The sequence below is a fragment of the Cetorhinus maximus genome, chromosome 16 (assembly GCF_964194155.1).
Source record: "Cetorhinus maximus chromosome 16, sCetMax3.hap1.1, whole genome shotgun sequence".
Lineage (NCBI taxonomy): Eukaryota > Metazoa > Chordata > Chondrichthyes > Lamniformes > Cetorhinidae > Cetorhinus > Cetorhinus maximus.
The window spans coordinates 39,267,928-39,282,754 of NC_135894.1; the positions used below are offsets into that span (position 1 = coordinate 39,267,928).

General features: G+C 44.2%; 1 protein-coding gene across 1 annotated transcript in view; it reads left to right on the forward strand.

Annotated features, from left to right (window-relative positions):
• The window catches only part of efhc2 (EF-hand domain (C-terminal) containing 2), a 129,200-nt gene that overhangs the window by 13,356 nt on the left and 101,017 nt on the right, over window positions 1–14,827 (forward strand). The window contains exon 4 of the mRNA XM_078560508.1: window positions 8,511–8,734. Coding sequence (XP_078416634.1) covers window positions 8,511–8,734 — 224 coding nt within the window. The remainder of the gene's footprint in view (window positions 1–8,510; window positions 8,735–14,827) is intronic.

Below are 14,827 nucleotides of genomic sequence, written 5' to 3' on the forward strand. Positions count from 1 at the left end.
AAGCCCGCTCTCATTGGGCTTGGGGCCCACCAGGCCTAGAATTACAGCCCCATATTTCTAACCTCAATCTGATAGGCCATGTGAATGCTGATATACAAAATGGAATGGTCACATTGTGTCAATAGAGAATCATCTTCATTTGGGACTGAGTGGATGGAGTTTAGTTGTTTGTTGTAGACCTGAAGTTGATGCCTGCCTGAAATCAGAAATGGTTCTGTTCCCCATCTTTGATTTTTGCGAGCTACTTGTGAGGTTTCAAGGGCGAATTCACCCACCGGCCCCATATATTTTGAACCCTGAATCACACCCTTCTGGTCCCTGACGATGGATCAGATCTGAAGAACTTAACCTAAGGGGTGTGACTGTCTCATGGAACAAAGTATCCAGGTAATATTTTCCCTCCCTGATGCATTGCAGTGTCTGAAACTTGGGTTCATCAACTTTGAGCCACTGGGAATGTAAAAGCTCTGTGGGAGATAAAAGATATGATTCAGTACAGTGGAGGTAATGATGCCTGAAGTTATTGTGTGCGGATGCTGGAAATCCAAAACAAAAACAGAATTACCTGGAAAAACTCAGCAGGTCTGGCAGCATCGGTGGAGAAGAAAAGAGTTGACGTTTCGAGTCCACATGACCCTTCAACAGAACTGAGTGTAGTTAGGAGGGGGGTGAAATATAAGCTGGTTTAAGGTGAGGGGCGGGGGGAGAGAAGTTGAGGGTGGGGTGGTTGTCGGGACAAGCAAGCAGTGATAGGAGCAGATAATCAAAAGATGTCACAGACAAAAGGATCAAAGAGGTTTTGAAGGTGGTGATATTATCTAAGAAAAGTGCTAATTAAGAATGGATGGCAGGACACTCAAGGTACAGCTCTAGTGGGGGTGGGGTGGAAAGACTGACAAGGTATTAGTTGTAGATTTAAAAATAATGGAAATAGGTGGGAAAAGAAAAATCTATATAAATTATTGAAAAAAACAAAAGGGAGGCGGAAGAAATGGGGTGGGGATGGGGGGAGGGAGTTTAAGATCTAAAGTTGTTGAACTCAATATTCAGCCCGGACGGCTGTAAAGTGCCTAGTTGGAAGATGAGGTGCTGTTCCTCCAGTTTGCGTTGGGCTTCACTGGAACAATGCAGCAAGCCAAGGACAGACATGTGGGCAAGAGAGCAGGGTGGAGTGTTAAAATGGCAAGCAACAGGGAGGTTTGGGTCTTTCTTGCGGACAGACCGCAGGTGTTCTGCAAAGCGGTCGCCCAGTTTGCGTTTGGTCTCTCCAATGTAGAGGAGACCGCATTGGGAGCAACGAATGCAGTAGACTAAGTTAGGGGAAATGCAAGTGAAATGGTGCTTCACTTGAAAGGAGTGTTTGGGCCCCTGGACGGTGAGGAGAGAGGAAGTGAAGGGGCAGGTGTTGCATCTTCTGCGTGGGCATGGGGAGGTGCCATAGGTGGGGGTTGAGGAGTAGGGGGTGATGGAGGAGTGGACCAGGGTGTCCCGGAGGGTACGATCCCTACGGAATGCCGCCAGGGGGGGTTGAAGGGAAGATGTGTTTGGTGGTGGCATCATGCTGGAGTTGGCGGAAATGGCGGAGGATGATCCTTTGAATGCGGAGGCTGGTGGGGTGATAAGTGAGGACAAGGGGGACCCTATCATGTTTCTGGGAGGGAGGAGAAGGCGTGAGGGCGGATGCGGTCCGCCCTCACACCTTCTCCTCCCTCCCAGAAACATGATAGGGTCCCCCTTGTCCTCACTTATCCATCCGCCCTCACGCCTTCTCCTCCCTCCCAGAAACATTATAGGGTCCTCCTTGTCCTCACTTATCACCCCACCAGCCTCCGCATTCAAAGGATCATCCTCCGCCATTTCCGCCAACTCCAGCATGATGCCACCACCAAACACATCTTCCCTTCAACCCCCCCCGGCGGCATTCCGTAGGGATCGTTCCCTCCGGGACACCCTGGTCCACTCCTCCATCACCCCCTACTCCTCAACCCCCACCTATGGCACCTCCCCATGCCCACGCAGAAGATGCAACACCTGCCCCTTCACTTCCTCTCTCCTCACCGTCCAAGGGCCCAAACACTCCTTTCAAGTGAAGCAGCATTTCACTTGCATTTCCCCTAACTTAGTCTACTGCATTCGTTGCTCCCAATGCGGTCTCCTCTACATTGCAGAGACCAAACGCAAACTGGGCGACCGCTTTGCAGAACACCTGCGGTCTGTCCGCAAGAAAGACCCAAACCTCCCTGTTGCTTGCCATTTTAACACTCCACCGTGCTCTCTTGCCCACATGTCTGTCCCTGGCTTGCTGCATTGTTCCAGTGAAGCCCAACGCAAACTGGAGGAACAGCACCTCATCTTCCGACTAGGCACTTTACAGCCTTCCGGGCTGAATATTGAATTGAACAACTTTAGATCTTAAACTCCCTCCCCCCATCCCCACCCCATTTCTTCCGCCTCCCTTTTGTTTTTTTCAATAATTTATATAGATTTTTCTTTTCCCACCTATTTCCATTATTTTTAAATCTACAACTAATACCTTGTCAGTCTTTCCACCCCACCCCCACTAGAGCTGTACCTTGAGTGTCCTGCCATCCATTCTTAATTAGCACATTTTCTTAGATAATATCACCACCTTTAACATACCTTTGTTCCTTTTGTCTGTGACATCTTTTGATTATCTGCTCCTATCACTGCTTGCTTGTCCCTACAACCACCCCACCCTCAACTTCTCTCCCCCCGCCCCTCACCTTAAACCAGCTTATATTTCACCCCTCTCCTAACTACACTCAGTTCTGTTGAAGGGTCATGTGGACTCGAAACGTCAACTCTTTTCTTCTCCACCGATGCTGCCAGACCTGATGAGTTTTTCCAGGTAATTCTGTTTATATTTTAGCGGCTGTTGATCTCATGTCAACATGATAAAATTTTGTCTGCCATATGACTAATATTTAATTCCATCGTGAGGTAGCTGCCAGGACGCCACCACCCCATCTCCGATGGCCAATTACACTGAGACACTACAGATCTCTAACAGCTCCTCCTGTGCAGATGTCAATTGACAGATGGCTGGAGGGTCACCTCCAGTTCTCTGCCTCCCCCTGGTGTACTCTGTGGTGTCCTGCATGGAGAAATGAAGAGACCTATGTTTGAAAATAATGGCTTGTGTTCACCAGATGGATGGAAAGCATTTGTTGTGGGTGACTATGAAGGAAGGGCATGACATTGAATAAGGAAGAGGAGGAGTGTCATTGGTGGATAGACAAATGGGAATGTAAAGAAGTGCATAGACAGAGGGATGGATACACCTGCAAGGTAAGTTGATATGAAGAGTGATGTGTTGGAGTAGGCTAGACAAAGCAGATGATATTCGTTTCAGGTGAATGTAACACTGTACTCATCTTTCCTGCCCTGCTTAGGTCATTAATTCATTTTGGATATTGAATCCAGGGGTGTGGCATCATGGCCCTGCTGCTGACCAGCTGGCCAGGACGCATTGCAACATTTTCACTGGCTAGACACAGCATCTGATGCTTTTTGAACTTACCCAGGCATTCAAGACAGCTGTACTGAAACAGATTTTTCATAGCACCACATTCCAGGGATTTCTCCTGCCCAAATATGCCCTACATCAGGGATTCTCAATTTTTTGCTTCTGTGGCCCCCTTCTGTGTTATAAAAATTCCATGGGCCCTCTGTAACACTAGTTTTTTGTATATAAAAATAATTATACAATTAAACATATATTTAGTTTATTTTTGTTTTTCTTATATAGTGTGAAACTTGTTGCTGATACTGAGCAACAGTTCTGAAATGACATGATGGTATCATTGTCAATCACACATGCATGCCATGGCCATTATTCATCCTGGCTTGGTATTTTGTTTTCATTGCTGAAAGTACAGCTTCACATAAATTGGTTTTATCTATAAGTAGGTTAATGGAAGCACTGTGCTGATTGTTGTTGAAGGAGTTTTGCAAACATTTGGATTTTGATGTAAATGATGCTGGACCCTGACGAGGAGATCAGAGGAGTTGGTTGGCCTGTCTGGAAAAAGTCTGCTTGAGTAATGTGGGCTGTAGTTGTTGTCCCTTTGGCTGCAGCATGACTTGGAAATGGAATATAATTAGAAGATAGGAGAAGCAGTGTACAGAGGGCAGAGGAGGAAGAAGAAGAGGGAGGAGGAGGTAGCCGGGACCCCTTTGCTCCAGACAAGTTGTCCATGAGCGGATACTCAGATCCCAGTAAGATGTTGTCCCAACGTCACAGTTGCTGCACAATAAGAGCCATGCAGCCACAAGGAACATCGTGGGGCAAAGCATTGGCATCCTGAAGCAGTGATTGGTTCATGGTTCAATAGGTTGGGGAGGACCCTCTGGTACTCACCAGAGCAGATGTCCAAGTTTGTGGTGATCAGCTGAGATCTTCACAATCTATCACGAGGATGTAGCTGCATGGCCACCAGATATTTGGAGGTCACCTCTAGAGAGGAGGATGTCAGAAGGAGAGACTCCAGTTCACCTAAGATGTCATCCCATCATCACCATTCCCAGACACAATTTCACATCTTTCAATTCACTTGCTAAATACCATCCTTTTGGCCAAAGTTCTGAAATAATTGGTGGAAACAAAAATCCTTTCCATAACAACTATATCCAAAAGCACATTCAATAACATACAAAACTGAAATATTCACCCTTGTGCCTTCAGTTAGTGCCTGTCTTTCAGGTGCCTTGCCTGGCTGAGTGCCCTACACAGTGACTATAGCATGGCTGCTGGAAGATGGCTGACTGTCACTGGGGGAAATTGCAGATGGCCTTGCAGGATAACCTTGAGCAGCGCTGGTCTTTCAGGGTCCAGCTTCAAATTGCACTACTTTGGCATGGGCAGCAGCAATCTAGGTTACCTGACTGAAACAATAGCAAGTGCACTGACGGAGTGGCAGTGGTGGGAGCCCAAATGCTGTCATCCTGAGAGAAGACAGCAAGATTGTGCACTACAGAGCCACTGCCTATTACCTCAGGTGATGCCTCAGCAATCTTAGTAACCTGTTGAAGGATAGATTGCTGAACTGCTTTGAGAGCCTGAATGCCCCGAGTACTGGTTTCCAAAGCCATGATGGTAGCAGTCTGAGCCTGCATGACACTAAGAAGGTATCCCATGACCTCAGTTCAAGCTTCCACTGCAGAACTGAGATATTTGGGTGACTTCTGCCTGTGCTGAGGTGGAACTCGAGACAGCAGCCACCAAATGTTGCACCATGGAATGGGGGGGGGGGCGTTCAGTGAATGGGTTCTGTAAGTGCTGTTATGGAGTTGGCCACCACTACCGTGGTGGAATGAATGGGCTCTAAGCTGCACATGATTCCCTGTGCCAAATTGGAGCCGGACTCTTCGATAGTCACAAAGGACTATCTGACAGGTCCGCCGATGCACTGGGCATCTTAGTGTGCATGACCATCAGCATTCTCCTGTATGCCGCCCCATTGAGGTCCTCGTCTGAATCTCATGCGGAAGAACTCAGCTGCGACCTCAATCTTCAGTAAGCTGGCACATAAACTACCCTGCCCCCCCCAAGTCTGGCTACAGCCCACTCATGCCCGGTGACTCACCAAATGCAGATCTTTGCTCAATGTTACCTTCTAAGGTACATGCAGTGCCAATATCTGAGCTAGTGACTATGAGTGTCAGATCAAGTGATGCTGCTTCTTCATCAGAGATCTGGTGTTGCTCTTTCTCTTAAGTGACTGTAGTGGCTTGCCAGATACTTGTTGGGCATCTGAAAGCATAAATGCAGAAGGGTTAAGGGAAGGAGTTGGGGTGTAAAACTAGAGCTCCATGGTCACGCTGTGCAGTTTTTACTTCATGCCGGATAGCAGGATATGGGTGAGGTGGAATTTGAGAAGGGGCATAAAGCAGGAAAGCACCATCTCCTGAATGTTCTCAGTGACATAGGATGCAATAACTTCAGTGATTGTTGGCCCCATGATGTGGAGCACCCTCTCTTGGTACCTTCTCCAGTGCCTCTATATTCTCTTTGAGACCAAAAGTGTGCACAGTGCTATAAGTGTGGTCTAACCAAGGTTCTATTAGGTTTAACATAATCTCTCTGCCTTTCCATTCTGTTCCTCTAAAAATGAACCCGTGTTTTCTTTGCTTTTTATGGCTTTGCTAACCCATGTTGCTACTTCTAATGATTTGTGAATCTGTACCCCTAGATCCCTTTGCTCCTCTACACCATTTGGACCCTTATTTGCCAAGTAATATGTATCAGTTTTGGTCTGTGCCCAGCAGGGTTGAATTAAGACTTCCCAAATTCACTTGGTTAACAATACTTATATGATGCTGAAGTTGATGAGCTCTCGTGCAATTAGTTTGAGCTGAGCTTTTGGTCCCACAAAAGTGAGGAGTCGAGCTCAGCCCCTCCTTAGTGCATAATAATGTATTTTAAGCTGACAGGAAATGCAATTCACAAAAGCAGACTGCACTCCAAACAATTTCTGTGGACCTCAGAAGACTTTAGGGCTACAAACCAAGAACTGGAAAGTGCTTTAGGCTGGATAGCTCTTGGTAGCACAGAGATGATGGGCTGAATGGCAGCCTTCTGTGGCATAAACTTTCTATGTTTCTTCTTCATGGAGAAGAAAATCATGTGTGGCATAGAACAGGCTGCTGATTTGCAATGAGTCTATTTCACACTAATGGCTTAGAACAAGTTTGCCCCCCCCCAGTTGTTTAATGCAAGATTAAGGGAGTGGTGAAGGGTGTGTAAAAAAAAAAAAGGACTATTCATTCAGACGGGTTTTGAGGGCAAGGGTATAAGCATATCATCGGAATCACTGAAAGATGAACTCATCTCTCATACCTCTGGCTAGAAGGTGTTAAGATGGCCCTCCTCCTCAAGGACTACTGTTACTCTGTATGCTCCAAATACAGGCCTCCCTGTATGGTTGCAGCATAGCAGTGTGATGCAGATGTCCCTTGGTGAGGCAAATTGTGGAATCCCACCAGACTTATCCAGACACCTTAATTTCTGCTTTAGCAGCTTTGTGGTTTTCTTAATAATCTTCCTGGTGGTCTCCTGGAATTGATTATACCCATGTTGCTCAGGTGTGGTGGGATTGCAGAAAATCATGAGCCAGATGTGTAGAAAATAGCCCTCATCTCCCAGCAGCCACTTTGTCACATTGGTGGAAGGGATGAATACTGGGGAGGTGTTTGAGGGTCAAAGAGGGTTACAGCTTCCTGAATAACTTGCACAGACTTACATGATCCTGTTTTTGTGATTGGAGACTAGTGAAACGTTAATAGAGTGGAAGCCTACCTGTTCACGAATGCTGCTTGCTAGGATTCTGATGCACTGATCTCACTATGTTTACAGTCATTGATGCTCTGGATGCCAGGGAAACCAACTACTGCTGCAAATTGGCGAGCTCCCTAATGTTGGCTGTTGTGGTCAACAGTAATGATGACGTACTATTTAGTCCTAGCAAGCAGAGCATTAGTGACCTGCTTAGTGTAGTTGTACACTGCATTTAATGTGAAATGGGTTCTGTCCCCTGCAGCAGACAGGAAGGAGTCAGTGGTAACGATGTTAAGAGCTGTGGTGACTTTTTGAATGTCACTGGTAATGCATGGTCCACTGGTTTGATAGGCCACCAGTAATGTTGCAGGAGACTAATGGGGTCTGAAACAGCCTGTGTGGAGATGAGTAGTCCCTGATACATTGTTGCTCAGGTAAACCCAGGAAAACAATTCCTGGCTTATACACACCATGTGTGTGCTAAGTATGACCTCCTTCAAGCAGCCCTGCCTCTGCTGCTGTTCTCTAATAGGTACAACTAATTGTTGAGGCTGCTGCAGCTCCGCTTCCTCCAAACCCACCTCTATCGGAATAAAACTGGCAATAGCAGGACCCAAGTAAAGTGTGAGAAAAGGGATTAGGACGCTGGAAGCTTTCCTGACATTCCAAACAACACAATGGCACACAATTCATGTGGTTTAATTACCTGTAGGTGAATTTCCTTTACTGTTTCAGTGAGATGATTTCGCTAGGTATTACAGACAGGTAGGGTACTAGGTAGGACTTCTGTCATTTGTATTAAAATGGCACAGGGGCCCTAATTATTTGATAGCAACCCGATTTGTATGTATTTGTGAGGCGATTTCCACCCCCCCACCCCCCCGCCACCTAAAAAAGAACTGTGTGGTAAAAGAAAACGTCAATGGGAATGCAGCAGTAAGTATTCTGCAGTGATTTTAATTGCTTGCTTGCCCTGTTCCTCCCATTTGGACAGAGTTAAAATAACTCCTACTAAGTTTGCATTACTGATAGCTTTGCTAGACTCTCAAAGTTATGGTGAATTAGATTTTGCCCAAGAGTGATCTAAGATTGAGAGCCAAAATAATGTAGACTAAGCAGGATAGAAAGCAACCAAAACATAACAGCTAGAAAAGGAGGGAGATGGAACAGAAAAAAGCACACTTATAATCTAAGTTTTCTGCTGTTGTTTTAGGAACTATAATCCATCGTCACCGTATTCCACTTCCGTCTCCAAATGATGATCAGTTTTACACAGTGGATCACTTCAATATTTGTCAAGAAATTGTTTTCTACTCAAAGACATTTATGATTGTAGACTGTGACCAGTTCACAAAAAATTTTCTGCGGAAAATGGGTGTCAAACTGAATCCCCCTGGCTGCATTCCTGAAGATCCTTACACTTCAAAGCGTGAAGAAGTAAGAGCAACATTTTTATATGAGGAAAAGTATATTTGGAAAATTAACCTAGCAGATATGTCAATGAAATAATGTTATAATCTGAACAATATAAATCAGAATGAAAATTGCCACTGGCTCCTATAGTAAGTTACTAAATATTTCATGTCTTGTACATGTTTTGATATGATGGAGGGATCAGATATTTCTGCATAAAAACCGTGATTTATAAATTAATTTTTGTTTTACATATCCAGCATTTATAATTTTTTTCACTTTTCATATATTTAGAAACAGTTTTTCTAACTGACAGACAGGTATTTCTCACAACTTGATGCCACCAGTGTGATGTAACTTAAAGACTTTACTTCTTTCCTCTTTCCCTCTAAGCGGATCTCATGCCTTCTACATGCCAGAAACTGTAACCCTGCGGTTCAGAGACCCCATACTCTTTAGGATTCACTGAACCCAAGATTGCTGGTCGTCACTACGCTTAATTTAACTAAAAATCGCTTTGGCAGGTGACAATACCAACATACCACACTTAAGCTGGGCTGAGATTCTGAATGAGCTAACTAGGTGTATTTAGAGAAATTAAACAAATAAGACATACAGGACAGCCCAAGGCTGTGTACAATGACTATAATAAATGACCTGAGCTGTACTCTCTCCCCCTGTGTTGCTCATGTAGCTCAGACAGTCTAAATATCAGCCTTGCCTAGATTAAATCATCTTTTACTTATTGGTCAGAGAGTGAATTGTCTGCTACGCCCACCACTATTCTATCTCTGATGAGTTCAGACTTTAAGTCACAGTATTCACACCTCTCTGCCATCCTGTGGAGATCATTCATGAAGGAATGGACAGGTTCCCCGGGCAGTTGGACTCTCATTGCATTTAGCTCTCTCCAATATTTTGTTGGATCACAAGTTGAAATAAATGTCAAAGGATTTTAAACTTCATCAAATTTGGTCAATGATTCATTAATATCCTGTCATGCAGTGATGTCACCTGCAATTGGCTCTATTGAGTAAGGAAGTGTCCTTAATCTTGCTCTTCTTCTGACTATTTATTTATGCTTATCTTAAAATCCCATTTTGTGACTGGTCTGGACCTTGGATGAGTCCAAGTGGAATTGGAAGTGTGGAATTGTGATCAGTGTTAAAGATGTTTAAAGTGTGGGTGGGTACAGCTTTAAGAGCTTGCATGCTTTCAATATGGCATTGCTGTTCATTGCGGTCACATGGGCATGTGAAAAGTTTTCCTACTACATCGTCACCCTCAAGGTCACAATCAAGATGGACCATAAACCACTGGTTACCTTATTGAACAAGAGGCAGCTTCGGATTTCTTCCATACACCAACTGGTACGAGCTATACCTCCCAACCATTTGTAAAGAATTCTTTGCAGGCACTGCCTGTAAACAACGTCGTTTGCAATTTGCAATCCAGCTGTTCAGCCTGTATCTTATGCAACATGTCGTTTATCACTGCATGATTCCTCTCGCATAAACCATTGCTGAACGGGCTCTCTGCTGCAGTATAGATGACTATGATATTCAAATTTTTACACATGTCCCAAATTCATCATGTGCAAATTCCCCTCCATTATCCATCAGGGACTCAGTTGATGTTCCTAATCCGGTATCCACCCATTTCTTCATGACCCTATCAACAATGGTCTGTTTGTCCTTACCATTTATTACCATAGATAGGCTAAATCTAGTCGCCAAAATGTTGCCAAAAAAATGCCCTGATTCTTGTCCCATGCTTTTGAGTCCATTGCCACTACATCATTTAATTCCCCGGCCAGTGACAGACTCACAACAGGACGTGGCAGCATCCTTCGATATTTCACACAAATGTCACATTGTGCCGTGACTTGCTCAATAAGGTTGTCGTATTCTTTGTCAACCACTCCAGCATCCTGCAGTCGAGCTTTCAATTTTTGTGACGCTGAATATGCAAATTGTCTATGCATCTTTGAAATAATTCTTGCTCACCAAACTTTTTTCCCCAAAAGTTAACAAGACTGCTTGAACTCTTTGACGAAAAATATCTGGCTTCCTTAATGGCAGGCAATAATGGCCTGACCAAATTAAATTTAGATTCACAGTTTTCCTGAGCACAATTGCTATGTCATTCTCCATGTCTAGCTTCACCTGTGCTTTTTTCATTGAAGATCTGCTCAATAATAGAGGTATCTCACTAGAGACCATATCAGTACTGATGAAGAGGCTGATCCCAGCTATCTTGCAAGGGAGGACTACTCTTTTGGAAGACGAAAGCGTGTTATCATCCCCAAACCAAAAGCAGGGAGCTCCTATACACTTTAACTTTCTGGCAATATGCCCCATTGAGAGATTTAAGCCAATCCACCTCACAAACTGTGAAAGTGCAACCTTTATCTAAAACTATACAGTTGAATGAATCAGCCATCAAAGTATTCATCACCAGATTCAAAACCACAGTGACCAACACAATTCCTTCATGGCAGTCACCATCACCATTTTCAACCTCAGAATTATCTTTTTTATGTGTTATTTCAAAAACACGATTCTTTTGCTACAGACAATTCATTGCATAATGATACTTAGAATCACACTTAGAAACGCCAATTAACCATTCCCCATGCATTTCTCGGGTTCAAGCACCTACGGTCACTGTCCCAGACCCACTTTATGTCTCGACTATCAAATTGGCTAAAAGTGGAACCATCTTCAGACCACCTATCAGCAACCCTGTCATGGTACTGGAATCTGCATTTAATATTTTGTTGATCTCAAAATTCAGCCACCATGGAATCCTCCATCCTTTGCTTTACTGCAGAGTTGCCTGTATTTGATAGGAAAGTGGCTGGAAATGACTGTTTTCCCAAAAAACTTTTTGGGGCAGGCGCCATTTGGTCTAGCAGAAAGTTTTTCAGGTGGAATTGAACCCCCATCAATACCAAAAGTCTATCAACGTGAGAAAAATATGCACAATCGAGTAACTTAAATGCCGGGATTTCAAGGTCAAACTTTTTCAGTCTCTTATACCACTTATCAAAGTCCATAATATACTCCTCCATGGACTGATCATTGGTTTTCTCAAATCTATCAAAAATTGACCATGCTTCATATGCTTCCAACAAATCATCCTTTTTGTAAAACTTATTCAGAAACTGTAATAGAAAGCTCAATCCCTCTTCAGCATCCAAGTCACCCTAATTCTGAAAATACTTTACTCCTAATCTTACCTTTTCCTAGCATTGACAAAGCCAAAGAGATACTTGTTTCTTTCGGGTTAATGAAGTAACCCATGTCCACGTCGCAACTTCATTTTTCCATTGCTGACATGGTTCCTCCTCCAAGAAAAATCCGTGGATATTCAAAGCCTGAGATTTTGCATCGTCCTTCTGCCATTCTGTAACTGAGTTTGTCAGCAGCAGGCTGCTTCTTTTTCTCTCAGAGCATAGAGACAAAAAACTTCTAATTCAGCAACCAATCACCGAAGCTTAATGTTCACCCCCTGCTGTCATGTTAATTCCAATAATTGTATGTTCAGGAAAAATGAGCCTGTGTGTGTGAAGCTAGCCTGTACCTTAAAACAGGCTTATTTCCAAGACAGCAAAGTAAAGTCACAGACACTCCCAGTTCATCCCAGATACCCAGAGCAAACAGGTTTATATACTGTTGCAGTGATTCCCTAACCCTTCTCCAAGTGGGGACAGTTGTGCTTAATTACCAACTTAAAGCATGTATTCTATTGCAGCACATTTTCAACATTAACAGGGTGCGCCCACAATCCGCACCTACTGCCAACAAGGGTGGCCTCAGCAGAGACCAAACGGAAGTGTAGCTAAAATGTGGTTTGAGCAGCAGAACCACTTTACAGTCATAGATGACTTCCTGGTCTATGATGAACAACTAGTCATCCCAGCCCCGCTGCAACAGATGTCCTTCAAAAGATACATCAGGGTCACCTGGGCATCACTAAGTGCAGAGCACGGGTCTAATCCACCATCTGGTGGCTGGGCATCTCCAAAGCAATAGAAGAGACCATCGTGAATTGCCAGATTTGTGCGTTGCACCGCCAGAACCAAAGGCAGCCACTCATTCCCACACAATTCCACAACAGGCCTTGGGAGAGGCTGGGCGCAGACCATTGTATACAATGGCAAATCCTTCTTGATCATGGTGGAGGTAAAACAACTTTGTGCAACCACCACTGAGATGGTCATCAAAGCACTAAATGAGATGTTTGCGAGCTATGGAACCCTGGAAGACTCATTTCCAATAATGGCCCACAATCCTCTAACACATGCTTCGCACACTTCGCAGCCATTGCCAGCTTCTGCCACCACACCAGGTCCCAAGTTACCCACAGTCAAACAGTGAAGCAGATTGAAGGGCCCATAAGATGAAAGCCATCCTGAAGAAGAATGAGGATTTCCTCACTGCATGCTCACTTACAGGTTCACGCCCTTATAGTGGAGCCTGTCCCCATCAGCTCCTGATGGGCAGGAAACTTCGCACACTACTTCCGATCCTGCCAAAAAGGCTCATGCCAGGGTTGGTAGCCAAGGACTACCAAGACATCTAAGCAAAAGAGCAGTCATAAAAGCTTCTGCCTACAACAGAAGGCACCACACCAGACACAGCTACAGCAGGGTGACAAGACCTGGATCCCAGATCTCGCGAAATAAGGAATGGTCATCCAATGGAACGAGAACCAACCCCTATCCTACCAGATTGGCATGACAGAGGGCATGGTCCAACAAAACAGGAGGAGTCTCCGCCCTCTGGCTAGACTGGCCCCTCCCATCGCACCATGGCATATTAACAATGATGATACCCAAATGCCAGTCCAACCTCCAAGCCAACAGAAAGAACCAGAACCAACAGAGCCTACCAGTCCTCCAACAGAACAGCGAACAAGATGTGGAAGGGTTATAAGGCCTCCAGACTGCCTGACCATCTAACTTCAAGGATTTGAAGGGAGGAGATGGGATAGTGAGAATGTTGTAATAATGCTAACACAGTAATAGCAATAATGTTGGAGTATCATTAAGGCAGTCACAGCAAGGCAAATGCATATGTACAATGTAAGAGATTGTAAACTAGTGTAACTCCACATCCATGGATAAAAACTTGGGGGGAGGTGTTGTATAAGGGTCTGGCATATATAGGGTTAATGTGGGACTGAGTACAATACCACCCACACAGCGATGTAAGAAGGCACATGACCCGCACCTTGGGTCCGTGTGGTGTTGGCCAGAGATGTGTTAAGAACTAGAGATGGAGATACCTGTACCCTTTAGTGTATATATGTATATAGTTACAAGAAGTTAATAAAGACTTGCTGTTAACATACAGAAGAACACGAAGACTTCTTTAACAGACACATTCTGTTAAACGCCATCCCAGCAGCCTGATCTTTTAAAATTGCACTCTTCTTCTGATTGTAATGAATGTAATCATAGACTCTTAACCAAACAATCTGTACCACACTCCAGTACTTGTATTTGATTTTGCTTTACCAAGGTTTCCACAGTTTTAAGATTCAATCTTTACTGCACTTGCTCTTGCTCCTTAAAGTCCTCTGCCTGCCTAGCACCCACTCCTTCTTTAAGACCCATTTTAAACCCTGCTTCTTCGACTAAGCTTTTGGTGGGGATGGAGAACTTCACTCCCTGGTTTGTGAACCTAAAACAGTTGAATTTCAGCCCTTGTTACCCAAACCAAAGATTTAAAAGTCCCATTATCCTTTGAACTGTCTGGAATGCTGGTTAGCTACAAGAAGAATGCATATAATAATTTATTGCTTCATCTAACAGACTCATTTCAGGGTAAATGGTCCACAGGTGGGTATTGTTCACATCATCCAAGCTGGTCTTCCTGGCTTGATAAACATACCAATGACACATGCTGTCTTTTGCTGGTCAAACACATTTGGCACAAGAACTTCTGTGCCTTTTACAAAACACAATCTATTAAATTGTATTGATCAACAAAGCATGTATTTCCTCCAAAAGTCTATATTCAGTGGCAATACATAGAATTTGAGACACTAATTATCACCCAGAAGCGTATTACATACTGTTTCCATCTTCTATAGAATGGCCTCACACAA